The 14,987-nt window shown below is 37.9% G+C and overlaps 2 protein-coding genes and 1 long non-coding RNA gene across 4 annotated transcripts in view; 1 reads left to right on the top strand and 2 right to left on the bottom strand.

Moving 5' to 3' along the window:
* Positions 1-12,354, bottom strand: part of LOC309475994 (uncharacterized protein) — a 13,779-nt gene extending 1,425 nt beyond the window's left edge. Inside the window, exons 1-14 of one of the 2 annotated variants that reach the window (XM_082139058.1) lie at positions 11,730-12,354; positions 8,742-8,835; positions 4,674-6,905; positions 4,428-4,553; positions 3,989-4,304; positions 3,822-3,901; positions 3,498-3,550; positions 2,303-2,342; positions 2,158-2,225; positions 1,953-2,042; positions 1,514-1,827; positions 1,186-1,364; positions 783-955; positions 42-256 (exon numbers count right to left, since the gene is read on the bottom strand). In XM_082139058.1, the coding sequence (XP_081995184.1) occupies positions 42-256; positions 783-955; positions 1,186-1,364; positions 1,514-1,827; positions 1,953-2,042; positions 2,158-2,225; positions 2,303-2,342; positions 3,498-3,550; positions 3,822-3,901; positions 3,989-4,304; positions 4,428-4,553; positions 4,674-4,844 (1,825 nt within the window). In that variant the 5' untranslated portion in view covers positions 4,845-6,905; positions 8,742-8,835; positions 11,730-12,354. The remainder of the gene's footprint in view (positions 1-41; positions 257-782; positions 956-1,185; positions 1,365-1,513; positions 1,828-1,952; positions 2,043-2,157; positions 2,226-2,302; positions 2,343-3,497; positions 3,551-3,821; positions 3,902-3,988; positions 4,305-4,427; positions 4,554-4,673; positions 6,906-8,741; positions 8,836-11,729) is intronic. The other variant, XM_082139059.1, reaches the window with a different exon arrangement.
* LOC309476276 (CD276 antigen homolog) overlaps positions 1-13,043 on the top strand; it is a 26,845-nt gene extending 13,802 nt beyond the window's left edge. Inside the window, exons 3-4 of the mRNA XM_082139560.1 lie at positions 12,361-12,687; positions 12,861-13,043. Of these exons, the coding sequence (XP_081995686.1) occupies positions 12,361-12,687; positions 12,861-12,976 (443 nt within the window). The 3' untranslated portion in view covers positions 12,977-13,043. The remainder of the gene's footprint in view (positions 1-12,360; positions 12,688-12,860) is intronic.
* On the bottom strand, positions 12,879-14,987 carry LOC309476468. Its single transcript, XR_014198180.1, has 3 exons — positions 14,386-14,987; positions 13,055-14,297; positions 12,879-12,998 (listed from the first exon to the last, which is right to left on the bottom strand). It is a non-coding gene; the product is annotated as an uncharacterized lncRNA (long non-coding RNA).

The following is a 14,987-nucleotide window of genomic DNA, read 5'->3' as shown; positions in this document are numbered from 1 at the left end:
GTTTTCTTAACTAGTTATAAAAAACAAATGAACTAACAAACCTTCACAATCAAGGAGATAGTCTGCCCAGTAGGCCATGGTTTGACTTTCTTTAAGTCTTCGATTACTCCCCGAAGGACTGAGGTCAGGTTTGAAGAGACTCTCAAGTTCAAAAGCAGTGAGTCGCCTTTCAGAGTGGCACAGGACAGGGGCCAGCAAAGTAGGGTGTTGCTGTAGTGCATTCAAAAACTCAAGGGTTGAAAGACCATCTCTGAATCTACAGAGTGAACACAAACATTGTTTCACTGCTGTGTAGTGCCAATTGAATTTAAATTATCTAAAGAAAACTATTAAATATTCTCTTCTCTACAATTTCTATCCACCTTAACAAACATACATTTTGGGGGGGAAATGGTTGTGTTGAAAATTGATCTAAGAAACCCTATTTTTGCGTTGCACATTAAATGTTAATTGTTACAGACTGTAAGTATAACACATAGAAACAAAAGACAGGAATGACACAGACGACTGGGTGGATTGAGCACTCAAACAATGCCTTCAGAAAGTCTACACACCCCATGTACTTTGTGTGAAAACTTAAGGCACTGTAGTTTGACAAAGAATGAAGCAACATCACATATCAGTTGAAATGCACTAAGGTACAAATTCTGTCACAGTGACAAATTGATAACAGATATACATGCTTGCATAAACCAAAGATGGGGACCATGAGGCATTTTAAACTAAAAATTCATGCTTAAATACATAAAAAAAGAAGAAAATCATCACAAATATCATCTTACCTGTCAATAACAGATGAGTTGCGGTCAATAATATACCATTGGAGGTAGTCTGACACGATTTCTTTCTTTTCTTCCACAGTAGCCACATGTCTCAGACAACCTGCTGTCTGTAACATTGTGCTGTGTCTCATCATACATTCTTGCAGAGCATCCAATGAAGCAGCATTCTCAATCTGAAAGACATGAAAATGGGCATAAACACCCGTCAATAACTGTGTGCACTGTATCTCCTTGCCTATTTATTAATGACATACATAGCATGGTGTAATCTTACACTATCGAAAACTAATAAATTAATTAAATAAATTCTGCACGTAATATAAGTAAACATTGTCTCAAAACACTGCAGGAACTATGTAAACTTCTGCCCTACCTACCATACGTAGCCTTATGCTATTCTCACCTCTTGCAAAGCTTTCCCTATTTCTTCATCAGTTATTAAATTATTTGTTGCTTTGAATGAAGGCTGGCCTGCAAGATAATGTACAAGATCTTCCGACAGGAAATGGGGTCCTGGACCTCCATGCACAACTGACACAGCAATCATCTTTCCTGCCAGGTAGTATTCATCCTCCCTAACAGCTGTGAATTAATTCACATTGCAAAATAAAACAAACAATGCATTACTGTATAAACTGTAATATACAAGCATATGTCATGTGATATATGTGGTCAATGAGCATTAACCAACCATTAGTAGCCTATAGTACACATCTAACCAATATGCATACCATTTGCATTGTAGACCAAGAACCGATGTCCTTCTGGTCCATCAAAAATGGGCCGGTCTTTTAGGTGTTTCATTAGTAGAGTTAAAAACTCTCGTCTTGGACCACCAGTGTCAATTCCCTCTTCCAGAACACCAGTATCATCAGTAAATTTCACCAGCATGTCACAGGTTTCAGAATATGTTGTACGCTTGAAACCTCTGACTGCCCCATCCCAAACATTAGCCCTTGAGATGTTGAACCGGCTGACTTTTTTATGATCAATAGGAAGTGACAGGTTTGCTACGATGTCAGGTAATGTAATGTCCGTCTCCTCTCTGTAATGACAAAAAGTGACTTCATTTGTGGATATTCCAGATATACCAGAACTATTGTACAGTGAAAAAACTACTAGCTACTACGAGTAACTACGAGTGCTAATAGTCAAAAGCTGTCATATTACATTGCTGTGTGTTGGAAATTCTTCACATTGACAGCAACCGGCTCTTCGTCCTCTTGCTCAACATTTGGTGAATACAGGTCTGTGTATTTACTGTTGGGAAATTACCATTTCCATGTAAAAACATCTTACAAACAAATGTCTTCCCCATGTAATCAGTTAAATAAATCTAAATTATGTCAGTCTTTATCCTTTTTTTTTTACTTACCTGTAGCAAGAAGTTTTTTCTGGATTTGTTTCAGGTGGATCCAGATCCTCAGCATCAGATATTACTATCTGAAAACAGATTAAAATGTCTGAAACGACAACACTGAAAGCAAGAAATGTCATGCTGCCACAGTCTGCCTTATTACCTGTCCTGGCTGAATTGTTGATGATTGTCCTGGTGCATCTCTGAAACATGATAAAACATATTAAAATGATTAGCTCCATGATAAAAGCTATAAGGTAGTTTTGAGTAACATGTAGTAGTAAAAACATTATTTTGTTATAAATCACACTATACATATGGTATTTTCTGTTTCAAGTTCATCCGAGCAAATTCTCTGATCACATCAACAACTTAAAGATAAATTATTTCTTAAGAACATGTGGATAGGAGCGCATCCTGGACTCAAATCTGAGTTTGTTTGAGTTTCTTTTTGAATGGAAAAGGTATAAAATAAGAGAAAGCTCAAACTACTAATTTGTAACTATTAAAATGCTTGTATTGCAAGTGGCCAAGTCATACAGAACCAATTTAAAAGAACTCTGATGCGTTTTGGCATCTAGCCTTCGTCAGCGAGTCAAATGGATGAAATGAGACAATGGGTCTTTTCTAGTGTCCAAAGCTTTCTGGGCTAGAGTGGGTGTTGTAAACATCTTAAAACCAGCAGGTGTCCTTCAGGCCTGCAATAGTCAAATCATGTAAACATTATGTATACAGCAAATTGGTTGATTACCACTTGAAAAAACCCATTGTCTCTCATTACATCTATTTGACTCCCTGACAAAGGCTAGATGCTGAAACGTGTTGGAGTTATTTTAGTTGGTTCTGGATGACCGTGCCACTTCAATAAAGGCCTATAGTACCTATGTAGGATCGACAATGATGTGGGACAGTGGATACCCCCCACTTCATTCTCATGTGTTTTTTTTAATGGTTTGGTTAATTTATGTTTATTCACCTGCAAGAGCAACTGTATTTCAGTAGATTTATTCTGTGATGTTAAGTAAAGCTCACACAGACAGCTGTGGGTCCTTTAGGTAGGGAGCGAGGGGGTGCACCTCAGTCAGTTACAGAAACAGCCGATAGCATGTAGCAACGTTGAGCTCATGTGCAGCAATATACATGCATGTATAATGTGTATGTGAATAAGTAGTGAAATATCTGCTAGTAGTTTTATCAGTTTTGTGAGTTAAATGAAAAAAAAAACTTTTCTGGTAGTGAAAGCACTGTAGGCCAATAAAATATGAATTATTATTATCATTTCCAGTCAAGAAGTAAAGAAATAATTTCAACCCATGCACGCCTGAAAGTTCCTTTGTGTCCATTTGTGCAACACCTACCTTTCATCTTCCAGTTTGTATTTGGGAGTACTTCGATTTTGTGGTTCAAAAACCTGAGAGGAAACGGATAAAATGATCAACAACTTTCAACAGCTTCTTTTATTTTTCCATTACCACTTACAGTATATATCAATGCTGAATGGTTGTCTGTGTTACTGTATAATAGTAACTGTATAATAATCAAAACAAGCCTTTTTCCACTAAAATATTGACCAGGACATTGATGTTATGCTTAAAATTCAATGTACATCTAATAAATTATATGAAAATGAATAAATACAAACATACATAAATGTTTTTAAAAAAGAGAAATAACTGATGTACCAAAGTGTCAGCTCGATTGAATTCAGCTGTGCTCCTTGTTGTGATGGCAATTTCAGAATCAGAGTCTGAGGTATCGTACTCTGAAAAAAATAAATCAAACAACCATTATTTATCCTCCAGCAAAGTATCTAAATATGTAAAAATATTGAATTATGAGATCCACTAACCTCTTTTATAGTGTTTTTCTAGGCAAATGAAAAAAGTAATCCTGGAATATGCCTTTCCTATTTCCTTTTTATATTCTGCCAATTTAAATGACCTTTCTGACCCAGGCACAAGAACCACCTCTGAGCAGTCTGGATACAAAAGGACATAAGGTCCTTCGTGCATGTCCTTGTTAAATGTTCTCATTTTCTGGACAGCTTGTTTCAGTAGATCAGGTGCTGCTACCTCTGGGTCAGTAAATAACGGAAGTGTTTTTCCTCTTAGAGGTTTTAAATCAGTTCCATCAGTTCCATGTGGCCCCATCAATCCTACGTTTATCTAGTAAAATAAAGATATAATTAATGTATGGGTAAAATAAATACACACGCACGCACGCACGCACACACACACACAAATACATAGAACATTGCACAATTGTATAGGACGGTCATTACAACTTACCTGGACTTGCTTTCTTTCTTTAGGCCTAGATCTTCCTTTTGGCCCATAGTTAAAAGACTGTCGTTCTTTTGACTTCGAGCTTCTGTACTCCATGAACTGTTTGTATGATGGGCATGGGTTGTTCTGCTGAAATGGACAGAGTTACGTTTCAAAATAGAAAGTTCGCTCGAAAAATCATTAGCAGCTAGCATTACTACTGACTTTTATTCACATGTCCTCAGATAGCTAGGGTTTTGCTACACTTACTTTGCTTAGCACTGTGTCCAGCTGTCGAGAAGTCCCCTGTGTTTCCAATGTTTCCGTCTGGTCCGCATCCTTTAAAAACTCCAAACACCGACCACACGTAAAGCAAAACCGCGTTAAGCTGTTCATGTGTTTGCCACAAAACGGGCAAAACATCCCTCGGCCGCAGTCCATGTTCGGTCACCATAAACTTCATTCACGCCATATACTCATAGACTGTAAAAAAATATACTCCACATTGACAACACAAATTGACCGCGCTCACCAACAACACCTATCACCCGCTTTCACCTCATTACTTCCGTTCCGTGTCACTTCCGGTATGTGGTACATTCCCTTTCCGTGAAGAATCTATCATTTGTAAATTTGTTTCGGGACTGGTAAAAGTGTTTTGCGTCTTGTTAATTTGTTTTCTAAAATGTTAATTTGTTTTGTCCTTGGTAAAAGTGTTTAGCCCATGTAATTGTGTTTTATGGTAGGTAAAAATGTTTTCCAAAATGTAAATTTGTCTCGAGCTTTGTAAAAGTGTTTCATTCTTTGTAAAAGTGTTTAATTCTTTGTAATGTTGCTTTGCACTTCCCGGCCACCGTATAAAATCCCTCTTTTATGGACATGGCCGATAAATGTCCGGGGAAAACTATTAATGAAACTATTCATGTACTCCTGCAGAGCGAGGACCACCTTACGAATGGTTCGACAAACCGTGTTTTCCCCTATAGCTTCTGTGCGTCACCCACCGTGCAGGAATGTACCACTTGCAAAAAAACGCAACGCAATACCATTTGCGGGACAGTAAGTGTATGAATTCGACGTGTTAAATTCTTTATGTGTGGCTCAAGAAGTTCGCAAAGATAAGACATTCCTTCCGCGGAAAATCTGTATCTTTCATACAAGTAACTATCAGGAAAGGCAAGGGGATTTTGTCTGGCTAAAAACTCTTTCTACGAAGTGCTCGTCTAACAATTTGCGCTGAGATGTCCACAGGATTTGGAAGAAAAGGTGAATTCATTGTAACAGACACTGGGAATAAGTTACGTCACCTATATGTTTCTTTGCTCTCAGCTGATTGGTCAAACTTCAGTCTGAGATCTTGAATCCAGAACATAACCTGTCCCGGAGCAGGTTAGCCGTGCAGCGTAAGATACCATGGCAACGAACACCGATTCAAGCCAAGCTACTTTCATAGTACCTAAAACCCAGGGTTGGCGGAAACTAAGCTGAAACATAGCTGGCTAGCCACCTAATCCGGCTTCATGGTACAGGCCCCTGGTAGAAGGAAAATCTCATTAAACTACAACAATAAACACAAATAAACAACAGAACTCTTACCTTACTTCCTAGCTAACAAAGAAACAGGAGAAAATGGGAATAAAAGAAAATGGCACCCATCTCCCTACTGCTCCAACACTCAATAGCAGACAAACAATTTAAAGCCGTCACTACAGCCACAACACATTTAAGTTTGAGCTTGTTTCTAAGCTTAACACATCAAGCTGCTGTCACTACAGCCATAACACCACATTTAAGCTTAATACACCAACAAGAGCAACACTCTGGGACTGGCAACATCAACAGTCTCAAGCTCTTGGGAGAAGAAAATCTCCCCATCTCTTCTTCTGTTTTTTATTTAATTTTTTTAATGGCGGTTGGCAAACAACTTTTAAGTGTGCATTACTGCCACCCTCTGATATGGAGTGTGGATCACAATAGCCTTTACTCACTACTCAATCAATCAATCAATCAATCAATCAATCCATCCATCCATCCATCCATCCATCCATCCATAAAACCAATAAATAACTACATAAATATCTAATAACATTATTAATATTAATACATTATCATTCACATCATTATTAAATACAACTTTCTAAGACAACTAAACTCATATCCTTCTAATAAGCTGTTTTATTCAAAAACACAAATATTGCTCTATACATGCCCTGAATTCATTTGTAATATTTCCTTCATTTCAAATCTAATTTTTTCCTTACTTAACCAGTCTTTCAGCCTCCTCCTTTCCTCCTTGTACCTATGACAATTAATAATTACATGTTCTACTGTTTCATTAATATTACAGACCTCACACATCCCAGTTTCATGTTTCCCTATATTATTTTAAGCATACTATTTAATCCAATATGCCCAAATCTCTCTCCCCATCTCTCTCTCCGGCTCTGCTTAAATACTGGATCCTCTTGCCACTGATGAGGAGCAGCTGGTAGGTCCCATCACCTAAATAAGGACAGGGAGGAGCACAGGAAATTGGACACAGGACAGAACATACAATAAAAACTACAACTCCCAGCAGGCCATTGGGTTCACGGCAGCACACAGTGTACGTCAATAAATGACACTTACACATCATTGTAAAACACAAATACATACGTCCTGGGACATAATAACTTGATGAACCACTGATACGATTTTGGAAACATTATTTTAAGGTAAAAAAAAAAGTTATTTAGTGTTGCTCTACAGCCCAAAAGTTGTTGTCATGGTGAAACCTCCAAACATTTGGTATCTCTAAAAATAATTAAAAAAATTTTTTTTTTTTTAAAAGCCCAGAATGTTCTTTTCAGGACATGGTGTTTGGTGTCAGACAAATTCACTAAAATATATTGTCCATTACAGTGAACACAAGTCTATTCCTGGGTCCCAGGAGGATATAATCACCACACCTCTCCTTAGCAAATGCGCTTATATTACACTGAGCTTTACTCTTAAGGTTTGGACTTTAGTCGTTGAAGAACCCATGTGGAGTTGTGGACTCCTCCTACGAGTGGTGGAGGAACAGTCCAGTCTTAACGTATTGCAGATTTGCCCACTGGTATTTGAATCCCCTTGTATTTCCAAACATCTGCTCTAGAGTCCGAGAGTAACCCTCACACACACATCTGACTACAACATGCACCGACGGTAAGACTTTCTGCACGTTGTTAAGTTTAATAACAGTCTTAGTGGGCTTTTAAACCTGTGACATTGAGTTAATGTGTGATTTAGATAGCATGTAGGCTAACCATATTGGAATTGAGAAAATTATCCATGTTTTTTACTACAAATAAAACAAAAAAACATATTTATTGTAGTTAAACCATGGAAACCCCAAATTAACCATGGTTTTGCTACAGTAATAGTTTAACCATATTTGACGTGGCGTATAGCCAATGGTCTGTTGTCTGACAGAAAATATGTAAATGAGAACAGATTTTTTTGGACATTCGGCTGTATAAAATATTAAAATACAGTGTGTGAGCACGGATTATGAAAAAAACAAACATTATGCAGAATGCAAGTAGGCTACGACGTGAATATAGTATAAAGCATGAAGAAAAATATGAAGTTAAAAGAGTAGCAAAACTTGAGAGAATATAGATGTGATTTTGACAATGTTTATTTGTAGTTTTTCCTCACCCAATCCCCATGTATGCGGATGAGTGTGACGTTTAAGTCATTTTATTAAACCCATCTCTCATCTCTCGTACTTTTCCTCTGACACCACATATTGTTTTCTCTCTCTCTCTGGGCAACAACATCTCAACTTTGCGTCCCTGTCTGCGAGTGCAAATCTCAACATTCAACTTCAGAATTTTAGGTTTTCACATCAGAGCTGTGAATGTAAATTTTAGTGTAGGCCTACACGTAGAAATATTCATTGTACAAGTTCTCAAATTCACATCTACATGCCATCAAGTTTTGCTACTCTTTCACCTTCACAGAAAAATAAGTTGTAAAGTCTGACTGTTAGTGTTTTGTTTTTGATTCCTACAACTCTGCTAAATTGACGCATTTCGTCATCTCGCGACTTTTTGGGCAGGCTTTAGCTACTTTCCTTTGAAAATAGTTGGCAACACTGCATTTCACTGCACACTCACACACACACACACACACACACACACACACAGAGAGAACGTGAACATTGAACTGTAGAGCTGTCAAAGCATGATCAGGTGTTCAGGGTGGTCATTCAAGTCATTCAAGTATTGTGCAGGGATGACACGTTATTGGAAAACAAATTTTGCATATGCTGTGCCTTTTTTTTTTTGACATGGAAAAATATTTTAGACTCACTTTATGGATTTAATACCAGCATGTTCTACTCATGGTTTGCAGATGCTGTTCCATCTGTGTGTTGATGTTGTTAATAGATACAGGTAAGAACACCCTGGTAAAAAAAAAAAAAAAAATACCGTATACTTGCAGCCAGACTAATTCAGGATACTTCAAGTGTGTTAATGATTAGTTAACTTGAAGTGTGCTATTTTGAAACAACTCATTTTGTACTAAGTATATTTTAGTTGTATTTAAAGTGTAGTAAAGCATAACCTTTAGTGTACTTTTGTGTGCTAAATTGGAACAACTACAAATATACTTATACTTTAAGTATATGCTTCTGTAGTGACTAATTACATGCTTGATTAGTGATATGAAAGTGTACTTTATTTGTGTTACAGGTGCATTACAAATTCATTACGAGCAGCTTCGAAATACACAAGCCAAAGGCTATATCATATATTATATTATATTTGAGGAAAAAGTATATGCTCAGTAATACCTTTGGCTTATTCCAAATAAATTGCACACTTTGTCTTTAATAACAAATGCACATTAATAAACAAATATTACTAGGCTAACTTTATTTTATTTTTTTTAAATTTTTTTTTTCAATGCATTTATCATGTGCTTTAATACTTTCTGAAAGCAATTTGTGTCCAGGTAATGAAGAGAATTCCAAGCATGAGGAAGTAAACAAAGGGATACTCTACCGTTTTTTTCATATTAAACTATGTTATTCCCTTAAAGCCACACCGTGGACTTTGTGACCTAAAGAGTTGACGCATACGAGTTATTTTAAATGATTCCTCAGGCCAATATACAGCGTTTGACACTATTAAGGCTCCGATCGGGGCTGCCCTCTTGAAATACCGCCTATGTAAGTTTGGAGAAGACGGACCGTCGTTGGCCAGGTCATGTGACCTGGAGAACGTATCGCTTTACAGCCGTCACGTGACCATAGGCTCTGATATACTCATGGAGCTAAGGCATTTGCTACTATTTTCCCGCCTGCTCGGCTCGCGGACATGGCTGAGGCAATAAAAATTTTTAAAACTGCTTCTGAGGAGGCAAAAAAGAGAAAACGATAGAAGGATCGTGCTCGAGGGAAAATAAGAGTCGATCTTGGAAAGGAGTTTGCTCGTTGGCGCAGGTTGAAAGAAGAAGCTGGATGTAAAACCGATTCTCTTCTCTCAACTTTATTATTAGACTGGTAAGTTAACTCTTTGTATAAAACGATGTAAGTCCGATCTAAAGATAAAATGACTCCAAAACAAGCACAATAACAACTTAGTTTTAGGTACAAAACGTCTATAACCTGCTCCCGCCGATCGACTGTCCTGACCTGCACAGTTTATCTCCAACCCTAATCAAACACACCTGAAGCAACCAATTAACGTATTCAGGATCGCTTGAAAATTAAAGACATGTGTGTTTGATTGGAGATGAACTGTGCAGGACAGACGATCGGCAGGAGCAGGGTTGTGCACCCCTGGTCTATGCGACTTACCTGATCAGACATTATTTTCTGTTCACTTTTTGTGCAATTAATTTATTAAGTGGATGTCTTCTAGGCTTTTGCGACAGTGCTGCGGCGCTTGTGGCCTCTAGGGGCGCTAGACGTGAAAGTTACAGGTCTAGCGCCCCTAGCGCCCGCAAAAGTTCCGCGGTGTGGCTTTAACTAAGACGAGTTGATACATACCTCTATCGTCTCAGTGCGTGCACTAAATCCCTCTGTCTTGCGGCGAAACTTTGTTAGCCCAGTTCATTTAATATGGGCCAAGCAGAGAAGCTACCAAACACCTCCACGTTTTCCCTATTTAAATACAGTTACTCGCGAAGTGTAACTCGACCTAGGACGGTGACACAAAACAAAACGTTGCGCTTTTCTAAGCGTGTAAAATGGATAACTATTTTGTATGGCGGAATACCATAGCAAGTGCTTGTAAGCACTTCGACTTGGCGCAGTAATATCTTCACTAGAGGGAGCGGGGGCCGGTGAGAGGATTTTTTACGAGTGAAGATATTACTGCGCCAAGTCGAAGTGCTTACAAGCACTTGCTATGGTATTCCGCCATACAAAATAGTTATCCATTTTACACGCTTAGAAAAGCGCAACGTTTTGTTTTGTGTCACCGTCCTAGGTCGAGTTACACTTCGCGAGTAACTGTATTTAAATAGGGAAAACGTGGAGGTGTTTGGTAGCTTCTCTGCTTGGCCCATATTAAATGAACTGGGCTAACAAAGTTTCGCCGCGCGCCACAGCGATTGAGTGCACGCACTGAGACGAGAGAGGTATGTATCAACTCGTCTTAGTTAAGGGAATAACATAGTTTAATATGAAAAAACGGTAGAGTATCCCTTTAAAAATTACTGTGAAATTTTACTTAAAATATACTACAACTTCAGGATATATAATAATGTATTTTGAAAGTATACTTCCAATGCATTGTTACAATGATCAGTTTCAGCACATAGTTAAAAATATACCTAAAATATATTTTTAAGTGCAAATAAATACACTTTTAAAAAATAAACAATTTTATATTTTTCTAAAATATACTAAAGTACAATTATTTTAAAGTGTGTTAAAAGTTGTATTGTGAAAACAGGTAAAATCATGATGCTAATATAATTTTTATATAAAGATAGTAAAAAAGAATTGTTAGTATATTTGCAATTTACTATTGAAAAAAGGGATCTATTTCAAATACAATAAAGTATACCTTTTTTTTTTCATAGGTCAGTACAAACAGGCTAGTGTCACTGGGGTCCAAAAGTTGGTGACCACTAATAAAAATGATTTACTTTGCATTTTTATGATGTAACACGTATTTCATTACATACTGTATTTTCTGCAAAAACAATCTGAGTTAAAAGTTAGCCTGTATAAACTACATTAATCTTTCCTCTTGCCTCAGTGACAGCAGCACTGGAGCTACATGAACAAAACATGATGATTATGTTCTGAATGATTTGAGATGTCACATGATCAATGGCACTCACTTATGGCACTTTTCCATTACCAGTACCAGCTCAACTCGACTCGACTCGACTCAGCTCGGCTCGGCTCGGCTCGCTTTTCGCTCCGTTTTCCATTGCAGATAGTACCTCCACAATAGTACCTGGTCGTCATAGCGACGCCGCAGGAAACTGCCGTGACTTAATCTTTTACGCGAGACGCGCGAGACACACCCGCTACCCACACACACAGGACAATGGAGGAAATCGAGTGTATGCTGTTTTTGGATGTTTTTGTTTTTGCTGTTTTTTATTCAGGAAACTCCGTCTGGCGCGTGCAATGATGACGCAGTGAATAGTGACGATTCTCTCTGACCAATCAGCAGTCTGCTGTGTTTTCACGTCACATTTTAGTATCGCCTCAGCTCGCCTCAGCTCGCTCAGAACCTCGCCGGAGGTGGTACGAAAAAAAGTACCTGGAAGCAGGTACAGGTACAACTTTTACACAGTGGAAAACCAAACAGAGCCGAGTCGAGCCGAGCCGAGCCGAGGCGAGCTGGTACTGTGTAGTGGAAAAGCGCCATTAGATTTTTTTTTCGAAGTAAAAGTTTGCCTCTAACTTTTTCAACAGCAGTGATTAATGATCAGAAATGAAAGATATAACATACTGTTTTAGCCTCTCAGCACAGGTTGGTTGGAGGCGTTGAAGGAGGCTCTGTCGTTTTGCTGTGCAGTCACACAAGAATTGCACTTGAAGAAAAACAACTGACAGTCTACTGGAGACACAACGACACCAGGAATGTATACGATATTATCCATGGAGAAGTTTCTGTAAGATACCAAGACCCAGCGTACAAGAACAGAGCAGAAGTTTTACCTGAAGAGCTCAAGAACAGCCAGATCTCTCTCAAACTCACTGATCTTCAGCTCTCCGATGGAGGAACGTACATCTGTTTCGTTCCAGATGTGGGAGTTCATCACAGTACACAACTGGTGGTCAGAGGTGTGTTGTGATATTTGTTCATCAGTTTTTTTAATTTCCATGCGTTTATAATCAAAGTGATCTAAGCTGTGCACTTATTTTGCTCAAATCATGCTAACTTGTTTTATAGTAGCCCTACTGTTAGTTTTTACTCCTAATACTGCTTTGTTTTTGCTTGTTGGTTTGCCTCACAGAAAGATCATTCACAATATGCACAACGGCTCAAATAAGAAGCGATGGAACAAAAGCAAGGCTGGGGAGGACTCTGCTCCTCCTAATGTCATCTGGATTCCTCCTGCACTTTATTTAAATATTAATTTTATAGTTGAAACCTGTGTATTCTGCTGTTTCCTTGTATAATGTGCTGCTCTAATCTTGTTTACTACACAGTACACACCGTTTAAATGAGAACTGAAAATTAATAACATTAATTATGTAATATAACATTTACTTAAGTATTTCTTAATAAAACATCATTTATATGAAATCTATAAAGAAGGATTGGTTCAGCCTATTAATGAGGTTCTGACGACTACATAAGTAGCCTATATAATGGGCGATTATCTTATTTAATTAATACTTCGTTTCACATCGATTTAAAACGCGCTGCCTTTTGGCCATTTCTAACTTCTGAAACGGTTTACTGAGTGTAATATTCAATAGACCATGAATAAAGGAAAGTGTCAATAAAGGATTCCTGTGCTGGCGTCTTATTATTTCCAAGTGGAGCGGCATCATATCAAATCACCACACATCTCTTTAGCAAATGCACTTAACTTTATACAGTCTGTTACTGCCACCTGCTGGACTAAATCACATCCTCCTCATTACACTGAGCTTTACCGTTAAGGTCTATATGGGGACACGGGAGAGTGCAGACCTGGAGCCGGCAGATATACGGCCCAGACAGTTTTACGCCCCTGTTGTTCCTGGTGTGTCCAGTAGGGGGATATACCGCGAAATAACATCATTAAATTGACGCTCAAAACTTACACATTAATAACCGTCCCGTCCATAGACTTTGACTAATTTAGTGTTTTTTGTTCATTTAAATATAAACGTAGATAAACCGTGAAATGATCTGCACTACGGAATAAAATATCTGTCGATATTCAGTTGGGCTTCACTCTCTTCACTCAGTCTACAGAAGACTATTTCTTTTTGCGAATTGAAAAATTAAAAATACACACAGTTGGATCAAATGGACAAAGTAATGATATATGACCTACTGTAGAATAGTTATATTCACCGTAGGTTTTTAAATACAGGAGACTGAGTGATATATGTATAAATGTGAATTTATATAAAGTTACATTTAGATATTAACCATATTAAGCCCATTAGACATACTGTGTAATCATATGGAATATCTATTGTACTATTCACTATTGGTCACCATTGGCACTATACAGCTAGAGAACAGTGTCCTACATATGAAGACAGACACAATTGATCCATTTTCTAAAATTCCAAGGGCCATTTAGAAGAAAGAGACAATATTGTTGTTCACAAAAAAGTTATTTATTAACACCATTTATGAATTAGGATATCTCCCGTTGATGACTCCCCTATATGGCTTGCCACTCTTCTTTAACTATTTTTCTATCCCCCTGTCAAAGTGCTCTCGCTCACTGATAAAAAAAGAAGCAAAAGTTGGATAGTAGTAGAAAAAATGGTTATCTGTAAATAATGGCATCCTTTATCGGATCCTTACAGTACCTTATGTCGATGGCAGGTCCTCTCCACAGGGACTTTCTCCTCAGCCTCCAAGAGGGACAGATGTCCCACAAAAGCCAGGGCACAGATGATGGACCACCAGAGAAAGAATTCAGATTGATCACACCCCAAATAAGCCAAGCATCATTTTGCATGTTAAGGTTTTTACAACAAAATCAAAAGTGCCTTTTCTATATTAACCACAAAAAACTTATTTTTAGAGCAATGATGTCACATTATGGATAAACTATTTGACATTAAAAACGTGACACGTAAAAATGTGAATCTGACGATGCAGAGCGCAGCTAACACACGAGACCTACCTCTGGGAAAAGGACATCCATAGTGAACTTGATCTTGTCACTGTGTGTGTGTGTTGTTGTCCAGAATTGATGTGGTGAATGTGGATTGCATCAATTTGCTCCTGATCTTGAATGTACAACGGCACAAGCACCGTCTTGGTGGAACAAAAAAGTGTCAAGCCACTTTGATTTCTTTTGGCCACTGATGATGGACTGTGCAGAGAAAATTGAAAATGACATTAAAAACATGTCCATGTAGCTATTGGTTTGGAAAGCAGTTAAAAAAAGAGAAGGGTGTTTATA

Source organism: Leuciscus leuciscus (genome assembly GCF_965113295.1).
Source record: "Leuciscus leuciscus genome assembly, chromosome: 15".
Classification (NCBI taxonomy): Eukaryota; Metazoa; Chordata; class Actinopteri; order Cypriniformes; family Leuciscidae; genus Leuciscus; species Leuciscus leuciscus.
The sequence above is the reverse complement of the archived record's forward strand: the minus strand, read 5'-3'. Positions and strand labels throughout refer to the sequence as shown.